We start from the raw sequence: 19,755 nt of genomic DNA, 5'->3' as shown, positions 1-19,755 counted from the left end.
TAGCTTTAGTTTCAAGTTCGTGTGATAATTATCACCACTATATTAAATTATCTTACAAATCCAACAACCGACCATCAAAAAGTGTAATTTATTACCTACTAGATAATGCCCGTGACTTTGTCCGCGGTTTCGGTTTTTAAATCCCGTGGGAATTCTTTGATTTTCCGGGATAAATAGTAGCCCATGTCCTTCCCGGGGATGTAACCTAACTCTGTACCAAATTTAATCAAAATAGGTTAAACTGTTGGGCCGTGAAAAGCTAGCAGACATACAGACAGACAACCAGACACAGACACACTTTTCACGGTTCACAGAACCCGAAAAAATAGGTGTACATATACATTAAAACGGACCGAATTGAGAACCACCCCTTTTTGGAGGTAAAAAATCAAGTTTCCACTGGTTTTTTAAAACTAAATCCACGTGAATGAAATTTAAAAGATTGGATTCAAGAATCAATCTACAACTCAAGCAACTTATTTATATAAATCATGTAAAGTATTGTTTATGAAGACAACATAGAAAAGAAATAGACAACTTAATCGTGACGTGTATGTAATATGCAAATTAATGTATGTAAATATGTATGTAACCAAACGATAAACTGATGCTGCCATTTAAAATAATTAACCGTAGTGTTGTTATGTAATAAACGATGACTCAAAACAGGTTTAAATTATCCATACTAATATTATAAATGCGAAAGTGTGTCTGTCTGTCTGTCTTTCTGTCGGTCGGCTAGCCTTTCACGGCCCATCCGTTCAACCGATTTTGACGAAATTGGGCACAGAGATGGCTTGCATCCCGAGTAAGGACATAGACTACTTTTCATCGTTCCCACGGGATTTTTAAAAACCTAAACCCACGCGGACTTAGGAAAAACATTAGGTATTTTGGTTTTGAAAGACCTATTCAGCCACTCAATATGGGAAGTAATTTTTTTTCATTATCGCCATTATTTTAGAATAGAATATATTCTTACTCAAGTAGACTTATTACAAGTGCTTTTGAATCGTTTACTAGTTTCATTTACCACTGGTTCGGAATGCCGTCCCTACCGAGAAGAACCAGCAAGAAACTCGGCGGTTGCTCTTTTCAAGTGATCAATAATTTACAATATTATTATACCTAGTATATTTTATTTTATTTTATTTATATATTTTATATCTAATTAGAACGGCAGTGCCACTTACACTAACTAGATGATTAATAATAAATTTAAATACAAATAAAGGTACAAGAAAAAAGACATAAAATACAAAACGATAAAAGATCAAAGAATTTTGAATAATATGTACGCTGAGAACATTGAATGACATATTCATGCAATGCTCTCAGCGTACTTCAGTAACTCCCGAACCAGTATTATAGACCCATCATTAAATGGGTCCCATTGAGCATTATTGTCCAAAAGCGCGTTGAATGATGCTAATGAACGGGGTATAGGTGACATAGATCTAGCAACAGTGCGATGATGTGGGACCACGAAAAGTTTATTTTTTCGTGGACGAATATTACTGTTGGATTCAGGGACACGTATGCGACACAGTTGGTTATGAAGTTCTGGAGCATTAACATCTCCTCGCAAAATTGACACATAATTTTGAGTTGGTCGCAAATGCGTCTGACCTCCAGGGAGTTGAAACCTAAGCAACCTAACAGAAATTTGGTAAAAATAGTATATTACATTATTGTTTTCTAAAAACAAAATCTAGCTTATAAACATCGAAAGCATTAAGAAGTTGAAAGGTCACCACATCTATTAAAATCCATGCTGTCAGGTCTAAAAACACTTTGTTAAATAAAATCCGAAACTTGGAAACTTGATTCGAATTAAGTAGTTGAAAATGTTGAACTTATCCATACTGATATTATGCGAATGATGAAATGGGAAAGTCGGTATGTCTGTTAATTTTTCACACCCCAATTTAGAGGACAACGATAGCTTGTATCCCGGACATAAAACATTTTATCCCGGAAAATCGAAGAGTTCCAACGGGATTTTAAGACTATAATAATTCATGTCGATGAAGCCGCGGGCATCATCTTACGGGATCATCTAATATTTTTTTATTTTTTTTAAATAGAGATACAAGTTAGCCCTTGACTGCAATCTCATCTGGTGGTAAGTGATGATGCAGTCTAAGATGGAAGCGGACTAACCTGGAAGGGGTATGGCAGTTTTTATTAAACCCATGCCCCTTTGGTTTATACACGGCATCGTACCGGAACGCTAAATAGCTTGGTGGTTCGGCTTTGCCGGTAGAGTGGTAACTAGTGGCCAAAGCCTCCCACCAGACGAAATTGTAAGAAGGCATTGTCTACTGTGCTTAAGCTGTGATAGCCTAGTGGTTAGGACGTCCGCCTTCTAATAGGAAGTCGGGGGTTCGATCCCGGGCACGCACCTCTAACTTTTCGGAGTTATGTGCGTTTTAATTAATTAAATATCACTTGCTTTAACGATGAAGGAAAACATCGTGAGGAAACCTGGATGCCCGAGAGTTCTCTACAATGATCTCAAAGGTGTGTGGAGTCTACCAATCCGCTTCTCACGCTGAGAGGAGACACGTGCTCAGTAGTGAGCCGGCGATGGGTTGATCATGATTGACTTACCAATTGCAAGGTGGTTAAGTGCTTCTTCCACCAAATATACTTTTGGTACTGCGGGCCAAGACCGGAGATGAGGTAGTATGTGTACATGATGATGTGGATGAAGGAGTTGATGACACCCAGCAACGTACCGTGGCCACCTGTGAAGAGGAAGAAAATTGAGAAAAGCAATTGGAAAAATCTTAAGAACCAGTGGTAGGTATAAGTCCCGCAAATTGCTATTGCGCTGGAACCATGTCTCGTATTTAAGTAAAAATGTACCATCAGCTCTCAACTCTAGTGCTGACGTCACTAAAATGGCGGCCACGGGCATTAGCAATTTGCGGGACTTATAAATTAAATTAGTTGACGATTCAAAAGCACTTGTAAAAGTTTACTTAAATAAAAATAATAAAATTATATTCTATTCTATTCTAAAATGTTAAATGTTATACCTAACTAGCTTATTACCGTGATTATTAGCATAAGCTAGTCTAAATATATAAGAGGAAAATGCGACTGACTGACTGACTGACTGACCTATCAACGCACAGCTCAAACTATTGGACGGATCGGGCTGAAATTTGGCATGCATATAGCTATTGTGACGTATGCATCCGCTAAGAAAAGGTTTTTGAAAATTCAACCCCTAAGGGGGTGAAATAGGAGATTAAAATTTGTGTAGTCCACGCGGACGAAGTCGCGAGCATAAGCTAGTTTTATATAACACCATACACATCTAACACCATACCAGACCATCAATAAGAGTAATTTATTACCTATTTTGAATAAATCATTTGACTTTGACTTTGACTTTGACTTTGACTATATTTAGATAATTATGTGCAGTATAAATTCTTGGACTTGAAGCATCATAGCCTGTGCGTTCTTGGACTTAGTACAGGAAGTATTATAAATATTAGTTGCATATTAAAAAGGAGAATAAATCTTGCATAAAAATAATGTTTGTTTGTCTTCTTCTTTGTTGCCTATGCGTTCGCGCATCGTTCATCCGCCTGACTTGATACTTTGTCTAGCGGGACTTGCAAATTGCAACGCATGTTTTTTTATTTTTTTATTTTAAGAATGAGAATAATTTATTTTGAATTTTGAATTTAGAATTTAGACACAAGAAACAAGTTTCCTACCCTCTGCACTAGGAAAACCCTGTATTGCAGAAGGCAGTTACAAGTTTTTTTTAAACTAAGGACTTAATATATTATATCTAATATTATACTATTATGTTAGCTAGTCTATATCACTACCCCTATTATAAATGTGAAAGTGTGTTGGTTTGTTGGTTTGTCCTTCAATCACGTCGCAACGGAGCAACGGTTCGACGTGATTTTTGCATGGGTATAGTTTAAGACCTGGAAAGGGACATAGGCTACTTTTTATACCGGAAAAAATTAAAGAGTTCCCACGGGATTTTTAAAAACCTAAATCCACGCGTACGAAGTCGCGGGCATCAGCTAGTAAATAAATAAAAAGTGTAAGTTGAACCACGTATGGAATGGGTTCTGTACGATTTTTCTGTAATTTATAAGTAAAGAACCAAGTATATTCAATATTTTTTCAAAAAATTTAGGCTCCGCATAATTATAATAAGGCTCCAGAGATAATAAGGAGGGCAATGGTCATTTTTCATCTATTTTATTAAGGCCCTCCGAAAGTAACCCCCATATTCAAGATTCATTTATGTATGTTACCTATAGATCCATATAATTTAGGTCATAGGAATTCATAGCTAGAGAGTTGAAATTTTCATACAATGTGTATTTCTATTGCCGCTTTAACAAAAAATAATAAAAAATCCAAAAAGGTCACCATGAAAATTAAAAAGTGTTTAGTATTTCTTGTACGAGGTACAAGAACCCTTCATATGCGACTCCGACTCGCACTTGACCGATTTTTTCATTCAGATGTACGAACTCTGGTTTACCGTTAAATTGTAACGAATTAACGAATAAAGGATTAGCTTGATAAACATTGCAGTCATAAACCCGATGTGTTTGTTTTCTCGCGACAAACGAAACGAAGAAATAGCTACGTTGTTGACCTTGGAATGATATTTTTGTTTAGCATACGACGTTTCCGTTTTATTCAGGTTTATTTAGTTTGCAAATGTTGTCAATGAAGTGCGTAATGTTCCATTATAGATGAAGGGAGACAAGTGGAATGTTGTAAACTTAGATTACCTACCTGTTGTTTCCTTTATTTGTGCGAAATGTTAGAGGAAAGTGTCGACTCTATTGTAGCGAAAACGTTATTCTTTGGAAACTTTATAAATTTAAAACTTCATCATTTTCTTCTAATATCATTGTTCATCATCATCATAATCAACAACCGATAAACGTCCACGGCTGATGGTGGTAAGTTGTAGGGACTTCACACGCCACGGGTCTTGCACCGCCGCCATCCAGCGGCTCCCTGCGACTCAACTGATGTCGTCCGCCCACCTGTGGGGGACTTCCAACACACGAGTAGATATAAAGACCAGAGGGGAAACTTCATACTAGCGGCTGGCTGTAGGTTCACTCACTCTAGCGCAGCTCACGCACACCACGACGTGTCACGGACGCTCCATTTGCCGCCAAACTGGGCGCACGGAGCGTCCGTGGCACGTCGTGGTGTGCGTGAGCTAGTGTGAAGCTTCCCTTCTGGTTTATAATATCTACTCGTGTGCTTCCAATGCTGCGCTTTTCGTTGCGAGATCGGCATTCCAGCACCTTGGGACCTCAACATCTATCGGTTTTACGAACTCTGTGCCCGGCCCATTGCCACCTCATCTTCGCAACCCGCTGATAGTAGCGACGTCTTAACTCTAAAAGTTACCTGGTAGGAATTTAGTGCCGATCCAAGCACAAATGGGCATCATGGTGTGATGGTAGAGGTGCAGGAACGAGATCTGTCTATTCTTCTTGCGAAGGACAAAGAAAACCGTATCCAGCAATTCTACGATCTTGGCGAAGAAGTACCACCATACTGCAGCTGCCATCTGTAATATAAAAATATCAATATTTATTTATCTAATCTAAATAGGTACCTATATAATTGGAAAAGGTGACTGACTGACTGATCTATTAATCTATCAACGCACAGCTCAAACTACTGGACAGATCGGGCTGAAAGACATGCAGATAGCTATTATAACGTTGACATCCGTTAAGATTTTTGAAAATTCAAATTCTAAGGGCTGAGATAAAAATTAAGGGTTTGAAATTTGTGTAGTTGACACGATCTAGTCGCGAGCATAAGCTAGTCTAAATATATAAAAGGAAAAGTTACAGACTGACTGACTGGCTGATCTATCAACGCTACAGCTCAAACTACTGGACGGATCGGGCTGAAAGACATGCAGATAGCTATTATAACGTAGACATCCGTTAAGAAAGGATTTTTAAAATTCAACTCCTAAGGGCTGGGGGAAAAACTAAGGGTTCGGTGTAGTTCACGCAGATCTAGTCGTGGGCATAAGCTAGTTTTTAATATTTATGTAACAAAAATTGTAGTTACATAGTAATAAATGAAGTGGATATTGAAATTTGAAACAGTTTATCTATAAGAGAGATTTCTTCTAGTTCCCCAAGACTTAAGCCACTTTAAAATTAATCCTTTCGAATCGTGAATCGACAGGCTTAAAATTAAATTTGGTTTACTATGTGCAATTATTTGTCGATGAGGTACTTATTAACAACTAGCTAATGCTCGCGACTTCGTTCGCGTGGACTACACAAATTTCAAACCCCTGTTTCACCCCTTTAGGGGTTGAATTTTCAAAAATCCTTTCTTAACGGATGCCTACGTCATAATAGCTATCTGCATGCCAAATTTCAGCCCGATCCGTCCAGTAGTTTGAGCTGTGCGTTGATAGATCAGTCAGTCACCTTTTTCCTTTTATATATTTAGACGTTGTTGATGGTCAAGAATTGTCTGTTTGACAAAGTTTAGTAGCTTCTTGTAAAGTTCTCACTTCCCGACCATCAAAAATTGTTGTTTTGTTATAATATGTTAAATTTATTGCCTATTTTGAATAAAATATTTGACTGTGACTTTGAAGTGCACTGTGTAAGTTGTACATGTGATTCTATAGAGTATTCGTATTTCGTATCCTCTTCTTACTAATGTAATATGAAAAGGACAGACACAGTTTGACAGATTTAAATTTAATTTAGAGCTGTCAAACCGCGTGACTTTAGCTACGTATCACGAGCCTATTGTTTAAAATTAAATTTGTAGCGTGCACTAAAATTTAGAGTCTTTAAATGTAAAATTCATGTTCTGTCCTTTTGTAGCAATATTAAAAAGAAAAGGATGCAGATACTGTAAATTTAGTTTAGAGAAAGACAACAGAATCGGCGCCATTGTAGAAGAATAAAATTTCAATTTATTTTGTAAATTAAGGTTTCTTACCCGTTGTGCTTTTGGATTGTTGGAATAATCCACTGGTTGACATGAAAAGTTGTAGTCTCTCCACCACCCCGAAGCTAAGCCCTGAAATTGAGCAAATGAGCAAATGAATCATCAATAATACACTTCTAACCATTGTTGTAGGAGGAAGTGCTCTGTCCTTCTGTGTTTTGTTTATCGTACAAACTGTCGAAAAAATACCTGAGTACCTACAGAACTCTCGGTGCGCGAGTCTGACTCGCATGTGACCGTTTTTTAGGGTTCCGTACCTCAAAAGGAAAAACGGAACCCTTATAGGATCACTTTGTTGTCTGTCTGTCTGTCTGTCTGTCTGTCGGTCTGTCTGTCTTTCTGTCCGTCTGTCTGTCAAGAAACTTACAGGGTACTTCCCTTTGACCTAGAATCATGAAATTTGGCAGGTAGGTAGATCTTATAGCTGAAATTTGGGGAAAAATCTAAAAAACCGTGAATTTAGGGTTAGATCGCACAAAAAAAATTAAATTGTGGTCATGAACTAAAAATTAGTATTTTCCATTTCGAAGTAAGATAACTATATCAAGTGGGGTATCATATGAAAGGGATTCACATGTGCATTTCAAAACAGATTTTTATTTATTTTTATGTTTCATAGTTTTTGAATTATCGTGCAAAATGTCGAAAAAATACGACTGTAGTACGGAACCCTCATTGCGCGAGCCTGACTCGCACTTGGCGGGTTTTTTAAATAACAGTGCAGCTAAATAACTTATCGACAGACTAGGGGTAGATTGTTTAATTTTTAAGACCGTTGGATGAAATACCTCTAATATTGTTTCCTATTTATGTTTATTTCCAAACCAAACTAGTTGATAACCGTGACTTCGTCCACCCGGATTCAGGTTTTTAGAAATCCCATAGGAAGTCTTTGATTTTCCGGGATAAAAACTTTAACTATACCCACGCAAAAACTCATGTCAATCCGTAGCTCCGTTGTGACGTGATTGAAGGACAACCCAATAAACAAACAAACAAACACACTTTCGCATATTGTTATAATATATGGGTAGTGATTTAGTAATTTAGGCAGGAATGAACTATTATCAAGCTAAAAATCGGCCAAGTCCGAGTCAGGCTCGCGCAATGAGGGTTCCGTACTACAGTCGTATTTTTCGGCATTTTGCACGATAATTCAAAAACTACGATGCATAAAATAAATAAAAATCTGTTTTAGAATGTACAAAAGAAGACCTTTCATATGATACCCCACTTGATATAGTCACTCACTTCGAAAGTTGAAAATACTAATTATTAGTTCATGACCACAATTTAATTTATTTTTTGTGTGATCTAACCCTAAATTCACGATTTTCAGATTTTTCCCCAAATATCAGCTATAAGATCTACCTACCTGCCAAATTTCATGATTCTAGGTCAACGGGAAGTACCCTGTAGGTTTCTTGACAGATAGACAGACAGATAACAAAGTGATCCTATAAGGGTTCCGTTTTTCCTTTTGAGGTACGGAACCCTAAAAAGATCTAAAAGGTAATAATATAGATCGTTAATTTTGATAGTTTTAACATGTAAATGATTACATAGAAAACAGGTAATAAAGGAATATTTCTACACAACTTGATTATAATTGTAGGTATAGGTACTTGTAACTATAATGGAAGATGTTAGACATTACCTACTGACAGTTATAAATTGTTTTCAAAACTAGGTAGGTATGTTCGAGGTGCTTTATTGTTCATGTTTATTTATAACCGTGTCGTAAAATCACATAATAATGTATAACATAGCAGCATACAAATAAATTATTAGATAAATCTTCGTGGCTACGAAACGTGGTGGCCAAAAATATATACTAAACTAGCTGCCCCGGCGAATTTCTAACCGCCTAACAGAAGATTCTTTTTCAGGAATTTTTTAAATTTTTCTCTTCATAGGAACCATCCCCGTACTTCAAGGAATATTATGAAAAAAGAATTAGCGAAATCGGTTCAGCTGTTCTCGATATTTGCAATCAGCAACACATTCAGCGATTCATTTTTATATAAATAGAGACTAGTTGCCCTGGCGAACTTCGTACCGCCTAACAGTAGATTCTTTTTCAGGATTTTTTAAAAAAATTCCTCTCCGTAAGAACCATCCCCGTACTTCAAGGAATATTATGAAAAAAGAATTAGCGAAATCGGTTCAGCTGTTCTCGAGATTTGCGATCAGCAACACATGTCTGTCTGTCTGTCTGTCTGTCTGTCTGTCTGTCTGTCTGTCTGTCTGTCTGTCTGTCTGTCTGTCTGTCTGTCTGTCTGTCTGTCTGTCTGTCTGTCTGTCTGTCCGTCTGTCTGTCAAGAAACCTACAGGGTACTTCCCGTTGCCCTAGAATCATGAAATTTGGCAGGTAGGTAGATCCTATAGCTGACATTTGGGGAAAAATCTGAAAACCGTAAATTTAGGGTTAGAACACACAAAAAAAATTAAATTGTGGTCATGAATTATAATTACCTAGTATTTTTAACTTTCGAAGTGAGTGACTATATCAAGTGGGGTATCATATGAAAGGTCTTCACCTGTACATTCTAAAACTGATTTTTATTTATTTTTATGCATCATAGTTTTTGAATTAATGCAAAATGTCGACTAATGAAAAAATACGACTGTAGTACGGAACCCTCGTTGCGCGAGCCTGACTCGCACTTGGCCGGTTTTGTTTAATATATAGAGAAGATAATGGGCCTGATAAGAAAGCGCAGAATAGCGAGCAAAAGAGACAGCTGTTGTACTAAACTTGTAACTTCTTTTTACACGATAAAATCAGAAAGAAAAATTTTGACAGATTTTTAAGACAGAAGTACACACGGATGAAGTCACGGGAAGTTGGTGTGATTATGATGTTGGTGCAAGAAAAAGGTTGAATAACCGGACGCAATAATGTAAAGATTTACATAAATTATTCTTAAGACGTACACTAGACGTACCTAAGAAAAATAGAACTAAAAGGATGTCCGAAGTAAAACACTGGCCAAGTTCGAGTCAGATTCCGAGGGGTTCCGTACCATTGTAAAAAAGGAGGACACTTTTTATTATTTTTAATTAATTTCCGAGGCGACCATTTTGAAATTATTACTAAGCATAGCGGCAATAGAAAAACACATTCTGTGAAAATTTCAACTCTTTCTATTACGTTTCATGATATAAAAAAAGTTGAAGGTGTATATTAGTTTTTATTTTTAAACTAGCTTATGCTCGCGACTTCGTCCGCGTGGACTATACAAATTTGAAACCCCTATTTCACCCCCTTAGAGGTTGAATTTTTAAATATCCTTTCTTAGCGGATGCCTACGTCATAATAGCTATCTGCATGCCAAATTTCAGCCCGATCCGTCCAGTAGTTTGAGCTGTGCGTTGATAGATCAGTCAGTCAGTCAGTCACCTTTTCCTTTTATATATTTAGATAAATAAATAAATAAATAAATAACTGATACCTCAAGCCGTTTCCGAGAAAAAGAGTTTTGATGTGTAGACAGACGGACAACAAAGCGATCCGGAAATGAAATTAAATGGAGCACTAAGAGGGTTTTTATAAGGTAAGGAACCCTAAAAATGATTTTTTACACCTACTAGCTGACGCTATTTCGAAATTATTCCAAAAATATTATGACGCAAATGGATAATTCCAAACAACAAGTTCTCCAACGGATAAAAATATGAAAATTGGATTAATTAATTTTAAGACAAAAATAGCTATAATAATAATAATAGATGACTATCTACCATTTATAAGTAACAAATTCAGTTACATTTATTGAATTATTAATAGTGTATACTAAAAAACTTAAATCTAAATTAAAAGTAAAATAAAACAACATTAAATTAAAACTAAAATAACTTAAATTAAATCTAAAACCTCATCGAGACCACCACAGCGTACCCAAGATGCTGGCAGCATTGCCCCTTTGGATGACCAAACTAATTCTTTGACCAAGGTAGCTGCCAGCTCTCGGGTCCCCGGTTGACTCGATACCTAACCCTTTTCGAAATTTCCTCAAAAAGAGCTCGAGCCCCCGGGCCCCACGGTCCCAAGGTCTCCACACCAAAAGGCACGAATAAGAAGCTCCCATCAATGTTTTCATATTTGCGCCTCTTGGCCTGTTCGGTGCTGATGGCCGCTGTACCCGCCATAGAGGAAGGAGGTCGCCTGAATGTGAGATGCAGCTAAAGCATGCAGTTACATTTGAAAAATTTTAAATCCTTGCATATGGATTCTAAAATGCGACAAAAACTATTTTTCAAAACTTGTTAGAAACCAGTATAAACTTTCACAAAAACCCCAATTAAATAAAAGTAAGATAACATTATAGTTCTTTTAGACTTTTTGTAGACTGTTAAATACTTTTAAAAATTTTAGAAATAAGTAAGCATTCCTAGTTGTAAGTGTTACTGACATCTACTTAATTTTTATTGTGTTGTATTCTTTTAATATGTTGTGACATTTTATTGATTGCAAGCTGTACAAGGCTAATAATTTCATTATTTGATAACCAATACTTATAATATGTTTAATAATTTCATCGTTGATCTCTCTCTTAAAATATTTGCACACTATTAATTTAGTCGAATGTTATGGGCTCTTTATATTGTATACTTCCATGTTTTTTGTACCAACGTTCTTGCAAATAAATAATTATTTATTTATTTATTTATAGTATTTTTTTATCTGGTGACATCTAAGCAGATTCTGCTTTTCAAACCAATGCTATAATCAGGAACCTTTCATAAGGAAAAAATACTCCTTATAACATGCAGCGTGTATGAAATAGATAATTTTGTGACTTGTCTATTTTTATGTATTGTGTGGTAGGTACTGAAGGGATTAAAAAAACCGGTCAAGTGCGAGTCAGACTCGCGCACCGAGGGTTCCGTACTACAATCGTATTTTTTCGACTTTTTGCTCGCTTAAAAATAAATAAAAATGTATTTTAGGATAAAGCTCTTTCCTATGGTTCTACAACAAAGTGATCCTATAAGGGTTCCTTTTTGCTTTTGAGGTGTGGACCCTAAAAATAAAAAACAGCTAGTAAAAAATAAATTCAAAATAACTCACCTCATATACTAAGAATATGCTCATTAATATCTGCGATATGTTGTACAAAATGATGGTATGCTTCAAGGAATATGGTTTCCGATCCCTCATGTACCGCGGGCCGACGGATGTGCAGAAGTACAGGTATGAGGCCAGCAGGGTGAGGAGGGGACCGGGTCCAGACATGAGCCACCAGTTCTCCGTCCGAGGGTCTGGAAAAGTGAAATGTTTTTGTTAACAAAATAAAGTTCAAAACAAGAAGCCAACTACACCTCATTTATTTTTATTTTGTTTGTTACGGAACCGCCCACAGAATTACACTATAGAGCACGGGTCTCCTCTCAGAGTGAAAATGGTTTGGCCACAGTCTACCACGCTGGCTATGTGCTGATTGGTAGACTTCACACACCTTTGAGAACATTATGGAGAGCTCTCAGGCATGCAGGTTTCCTCACGATGTTTTCCTTCACCGTTAAAGCAAGTGATATTTAATTAATTAAAACGCACATAACTCCTAAAAGTTAGAGTTGCGGGCCCGGGATCGAACCCCCGACCTCCGATTAGAAGGCGGACATCTTAACCACTAGGCTACCACAGCTTACGATGCTATACAATTAACAAATGGACGATATACCAACTTAACTATTTGCCTGCATTACAAAATTTGGTAGATATGCGATTATTTTAGCATATTGTATATAATATTATGATTTTTTGTGTCCAATTAAAACATTAAAATTTACGGCATTCGAACATTTACAACGGAATTTTTGGATTTGGCAACCCATAAACATGCGTATTGCGTACATTTTTGATAATTAGGCATGTATTTTATAAAATAGGGTAAGTATAAATAAATATATTTTGCCAAATCAAGAATGCGATTGCGTAGAATTTTAATGTCATTGTGAAATGCATCCGTTCATTACGCAAACTAAATTAACCAAATTAAGAATGCAGTTACTCAGCGTGTGAACATAATTCTATGTAGACTGTAACGACGGTAATTTGCGACATACATCGTATGTTCATTTCTCATTTGCATATTGATATTGTCAGTATTGCAAATAAGTAAGTTCATGCCATTGATCCATCGACTTATATATTACTAGACTCTGAGCTTTCTTATGAGGCCCATTCATATGAGGAACAGCCCTTCTATTGGTACTAAATTAGATCAATGCATCGATATAAATGACAAGATATCCTATGGTCAAGCGAACAAAATGTTTCACGGTTTTGGAACCAAATAAATCAGCGCCACCTCTTAGATACTAATGAACGACCCGTTTGAAATCCAGACGTTACTGAGGTTGCATTGGTGCTAAAGCACTACTGAGTCGGTGCCATTTTGTTTGCTGAATGGCCCTGTCCAGACGAAGTAATCTAAATATATAAAAGGAAAAGGTGACTGACTGACTGACTGACAGATCTATCAACGCAGAGCTCAAACTACTGGATGGATCGAGCTGAAATTTGGCATGCAGATAGCTATTATTACGTAGGCATCCAATAAGAAAAGATTTTTGAAAAACCCCTAAGGGAGTGAAATAGGGGTTTGAAATTTTTGTAGTCTACGCGGACGAAGTGGCAAGCATAAGCTAGTTATATCATAAAATGTCACTAGACACCATCTGACTCACAGCATGAAAACCCTGGCAAATACATTAGTTCTATTGTTTTATATATCATTGTCAATCACGGACTTGAAATAGCTAGATTCCGTATGTTCATTAAATAGCGTGAAAACGAATAGTGCCTATGTTTTTCTAGCTATGATGACGTCAGACGAGTCATTTAGTGATAATCACAGCGCGCAATCACAAACGTGTTTCAAATTTCAATCGCCACACGTTAGCGAACCAGCAGATTTTTATTGTTGGTGATCGATCATTTACGCAGGCGAAATAGGGCCTTGGACTGTAGAAATAAAATGATGTGATTTTTCGTACAGTGGTAGTTTATGTAGCTGAAATTCATTATTAAAGAGAATAACTAAAAAACTAAATTACTAACATAATTAATTACTAACGTCACGCTGTACGGAAAGCGATTAATGATGTTACAATGCATAAACGACAAATATTTTTCAATTTTTAACATAAAAATATTTTCTAGCAGAAATTACTCAATTTTTATATATTTTGGCATTGAGTTGTGGCGTCATTATTTGCTTTCAGTACAGCGTGACGTTAACAATTAATTATGTTAAAAATGATTAAAAAAAAAAAAAAAAAACAGTATACAAAAAAGTCACTTCATTTTATTACTACAGTCCAAGACTCAATTGCTCAGCTTACAGCACCGACGCAATGTCACCTGTTTATCGGATCGGATCTTTTTCCGGATATACTTTAGAGAGTGCTTAGGAGTTCCACAGCCTTGTTCCTTCTTCACCGTTCTGTCACAGAATAGCGAGAAACCGTGAACGTAGGTATTGCTCTGTGCTCGACATACATCTCATACGAAACTTTTTTGCTCAACGTTTCTGATAAAAATCGCTAAGATGTAAAATACCCTTCCGGTGGCGTCCGTGTTTCCTGCCATACTTAAATACCTTCAAAGAATGAGTGAATACGCATTGTCTAGGCAAGCACACTCCAACCTAGATCTCATAATAACTTTTTGTCAGGCATCATCTCATAATAAAAGACGGACGATGGGAGAGAGGATCAAATTTTTTTTTTTCGTGTTTAGAAGGAGGAATAAGTACATAATATGTGTTGCCAATGTAATTGACATATTCGTAAAATAGGCTCTTGGTTCAAATTTGGCTCATTTCGGAGACGCCTATCCATTCCGCGGAATGAAGTTAGTAAAGGGCTCTCTCTGTTATTTAATCCCATACAAATGATAGAGCCAAAAATCTCTGTGGGCATTAGCCATTTTGAGGCACCAATCAATTACAAACATGTTTTCAAAAAACATTCGAAATTCTATCAGAAAACAAAGGTTTCGTATATGATACATTGGTGTCTCAAAATAGTAAGCACCCACAAAGATTTTTGGCTTTATCATTTGTGTGACAGAGAGAGAGCGCGATACTAACTTCACTATGCGGATAGGGTATAGATGGACGGCTTGCGGTATCTAGTTGTTCCAAGTCCGTGTTGTCAGCGTTATTTATATCGGTTTCGTTTGATTATAATATTACAATAATTCTAGTGCGCATATAAAGGTATGGTTATACTCCAACACAAAATAACCAAACACAGAACTATGTTTAACCTATGGTTTTTTTGGTGCCTATGTCCAGCAGTGGACGTCTGTCGGTTGATAATGAATCAGAAACATTCAAGATTGCCCAACTTTATTTCAAGGTCCGTAAACAATGACGGTGATGAATTATTAATTGAACCCTAGTAATGGTCTCAAAATTTGCTATACAATAAACCCATTAATTTAAGTAAACACTGCATGTTAAAGAGGGGACCTACCGCGTTGATTACATATCGTTTATATAATTATCACGTTCCTTGCAAATGTGTAGTACAACACATGGTGAATTATAACTAATCATTTACACATAATCCTATACTACTGCTCTAAGTGGCACGGAAACAATGCGCATCATATTTTCACTATCATCGTCATTACCGGCAACCGAGAGACATCCAATACGGGATATAAGTAGATAGACTCTCTTGTAGAGACTTCTACACCAGCACGCCTAACATGCGCACCGCGAGAAAATTTTGTCTACGCATTTACTAGTCTTATTTGTATGAAAAACACGAGATAATGCGTAGACAAAATTTTCTCGCGGGGCGTATGTTAGGCCCTCTGAAAGCGTAGTGTTAGCAGACTCCCACTATAGTATTTTTTTTTAATAAAACAACATGTTTTGACGTTTCCAGTGCTACCAGGTTTTATGTAAAACTAGATGATACCCGCGACTTCGTTCGCGTGAATTTAGGTTTTTAAAAATCCTGTGGGAACTCTTTAATTTTCCGGGATCAAAAGTAGCCTATGTCCTTCCCTGGGATGCAAGCTATCTCTGTACCAAATTTCATCGAAATCGGTTAAACGGATGGGCCGTGAAAAGCTAGCAGACAGACAGACAGACAAACAGACGAACAGACAGACACACTTTCGCATTTATAATAGGTATTAGTATGGAGTATGGATAAATAGTGCGGAGGGCAAAAAGAACTAACTGAGTTGGTGCAGAAGCCATGGGTAACGAGTCGATGGTTCAATGGAATTAATAATGGTATAAAAAATATTAAAAAAAACTCAATCACCACACATTCTTTATTTTTCCCTGAAAGCCTTTTGGTATTTAGATTTATACCTATATTATATATTTATACCAATTTCCATTGATTATAACTAGAAAAATGACGGATTTTCTTACAAATTTTCATCCCCTATTTAACCCTGTTTAGGCTGTGCGTTGATAGAAAATCAGCCAGTCAGTCAGCTACAAGTCTTTTTATATGCATAGATAGATTGTTTTCGTATTTCAATAACCTTGACTATTATAGTTATTGATATTCCTATAGTAAGAATAAAAAATAATCTGTATTTTGCCACACACTGCCCACGCCGCATGACATTTCTAAAAAAATATCTCATAAATAAAACATAACCGTCATTAATTTGCGCTCAACGATTGTAATAAAATGTATCCAATCATTATCATCATCAAAATCAGCAGTTGCAGAGTTTATTTTTGAAATTATTTACAACATTATTTTTACATATTTTAGAAAGATAGATTTTTTTTTTAAAATTCATTATCGGTATACGCTTGACCACAATCACACCTGATGGGAAGTGATGATGTGGCCTAAGATGGGACGCGTTTACCTAGAAGATCTTCACTCTTGTTTTAAAGATACCCGGGTTGCAATTGGTAGGAAACACAAATCGCGGAAGAGTATTCCAAACCTTAGCCATATTATGTACGTATGAGGAATGATGACGCAAAACGTTTCGTGCGTTTTGCGTCATGTTTTGAAGAAAGTAGTGTTACTATTTAAAATTGTAGTCGAAGTGCCATTCAGTATTTAGCTCGATGCGCCTCTGGACACAGAGGTGTTGTGATAGCTTTTCTTAAAATGCTGAATGACTTTCAATATAGAGATACGAATAAACACAAAAAAATTAAGTTACTTAAGTTAGATAGAATATTAGGTAGGTATATAAAATTTGATTTTATTAATAACTAGCTTATGCTCGCGACTTCGTCCGCGTGGACTACAAAATTTCAAAACCCTATTTCACCCCCTTAGGAGTTGAATTATCAAAAATCCTTTCTTAGCGGATGCCTACGTCATAATAGCTATCTGCATGCCAAATTTCAGCCCGATCCGTCGAGTAGTTTGAGCTGTGCGTTGATAGATCAGTCAGTCAGTCAGTCATTCAGTCAGTCAGTCAGTCAGTCAGTCACCTTTTCCTTTTATATATATATAGATTAAATTTTTCCTCCACTCTTGTATAATCACTTATCCAGATACCTATAATAATTGAAACGGGAGAGCTTCTTCTATTTAAGAGAAAATTGAAAAACTACTGTTATGTTATAAACGACATAATTATTACTCGATTGATTTTTTTAAATTTTATTTTAATTTCTAACATTTGTAATAGGTACTATTATTTTTGGGACTAAGTATTTAATGTTAGTTTTAGCGTTCCGGTACGATGCCGTGTAGAAACCAAAGGGGTATGGGTTTAATAAAAACTGCCATACCCCTTCCAGGTTAGCCCGCTATCATCTTAGACTGCATCATCAATTACCACCAGGTGAGATTGCAGTCAAGGGCTAACTTGTATCTGAATAAAAAAAAAATGTGACCAATTTTATCAAAACTATGTACTTAGGTACATGTTGTTAGTTATATCTTAACATATTGCATGCTAATAGGCAGAATTTGGCTGTACCTTTTTGATTATGTAACATCTCCACTGTTTACTCAGATTAAGTTTGAGTTTATTATTATATTGTAAGTTTTTTCGCGTATAACGGCATAAGTAGGGTCTATTATATATTCTTCAGTCATTTCGCATAGTTTTGAGTATTTTTTGTTTAATAGTGGTTAAGTTCAGCCTACCTACCTACTATATTTACGTTTTTTTAGTTATATGTCAATGATCTCTTGACCGGTTATTTCAAAGATTCGAAATTCGAACTCATCTTGGTGCGAAGGATATTGCACTTAGTAAAGAAGTTACCATTAAATAATAAGTAAAAAAATTAAAACTATTTTAATGCAGTAAAGATTGCACGAAACAAAGGCGGAAGCAAATTATCGGACGCGGCTGATGCCGCTGACTGCCGCGACTTACAGGTATCTGGAATCTGGATAAAAAAATGTACACTGAACTGTGCAAGCTATCGGACGTAAGTAGCGGACATAACATAGAGCGCCCGGACGACCGATAGAAAACACAAACAGCGTCTCAAACGACTGTGCATAAGTACTTGCCTATAACCAAAAAAGTGGTTACGGTGATAAGGACAAAAAATTATCGTTCGTTACTTTCTAATAAGAGCTTAAATGCATTTAGCTATCTCGCTCTAGCAGTAAAGTCACAATAAGGCTACTTTTACAGGTACCTATTTGTTCCGAGGAACAAGAAGTCAAACGAATCAGTACCCACATTATAAATGCGAAAGTGTGTTTGTTTGTTGGCTTGTTGGTTTGTTGGTTTGTCCTTCAATCACGTCGCACCGGAGCAACAGATCGACGTGATTTTTTGCATGGTAAGACCTGGAGAGTGACATAGGCTACTTTTTATCCCGGGAAATCAAAGAGTTCCCACGGGATTTTTGAAAACCTAAATCCACGCGTACGAAGTCGCGGGCATCAGCTAGTAAAAATATACTTTCTTTAGGACTCACCACTGTTCCTCTCCATAAAATTCTTATAGGAATCTACGATCGACATATTGTAGCTGGAAGAGGCACCTGGAAAGAAAGAAATATCAATTCAATACACCATAATATGGGATAATACGACAAGACGTACGAGAGGACGTAAGTATTTCTAATAATACAATTTGTCTATGATACAAATTGACAACTAGTCAAATCAGTAACTTTTTATCAAACGTCAAAACGTGCACTTAGTATGCAATATTCTATGAAATACTGAAATGTGACGTCACATCATAATGAAGTACCTACTTTTTTAGTAATTTAAAATGGTTATTACACTTAAAACTATAAAAAGGACGTGGATTTTACGTATTTTGGTTGACCCTCTATTTAATAATCACTGAGAAATAATTTATTTTTGTTTTGATCAAATACCAAATTATGCATCAATCGAGGAACTCTAGATAATATAAAAAAACCTTAGAGACGATAGGTTTAAATAGGTAACAGTAAAAAAAAATTATAAGTGTCACTTCAGGTGAATCCGGTTATGGTCAGTGACTAAAACGGAAAATACCGACTAAGTATTATCTTCCGTTGTGGCTTTTTGACGTATTTTGCGTATTTTATATCATTATACCTACAGTAATTTTCTGGTACAAACCTAAGTATATGATTATTAAAGTAAAATTAATAAATCATTAGCTAGAAGAATTCTATATTATTAACGAGAATTTACATTAAAGTTTTTATAGAGGTACGGAGTGAATCATGTTAAACATCCTACTTATTAAATATGCCAAAGTGTTTGTTTGTTGGTTTTAAATTACATAGAAATATATTGAAAATTGCAAAAATATTGTTC

General features: G+C 36.2%; 1 protein-coding gene across 1 annotated transcript in view; it reads right to left on the bottom strand.

The window, feature by feature from the left end:
• Positions 1–19,755, bottom strand: part of LOC117982362 (very long chain fatty acid elongase AAEL008004) — a 62,629-nt gene that overhangs the window by 3,351 nt on the left and 39,523 nt on the right. The window contains exons 2-6 of the mRNA XM_069498804.1: positions 18,915–18,980; positions 12,086–12,276; positions 7,003–7,083; positions 5,425–5,587; positions 2,614–2,750 (exon numbers count right to left, since the gene is read on the bottom strand). Of these exons, the coding sequence (XP_069354905.1) occupies positions 2,614–2,750; positions 5,425–5,587; positions 7,003–7,083; positions 12,086–12,276; positions 18,915–18,980 (638 nt within the window). The remainder of the gene's footprint in view (positions 1–2,613; positions 2,751–5,424; positions 5,588–7,002; positions 7,084–12,085; positions 12,277–18,914; positions 18,981–19,755) is intronic.

Source organism: Maniola hyperantus, chromosome 5 (assembly GCF_902806685.2).
Source record: "Maniola hyperantus chromosome 5, iAphHyp1.2, whole genome shotgun sequence".
In the NCBI taxonomy this organism is placed as follows: Eukaryota; Metazoa; Arthropoda; class Insecta; order Lepidoptera; family Nymphalidae; genus Maniola; species Maniola hyperantus.
Note: the sequence above shows the minus strand (reverse complement) of the source record. Positions and strands in the feature narration are given on the sequence as shown.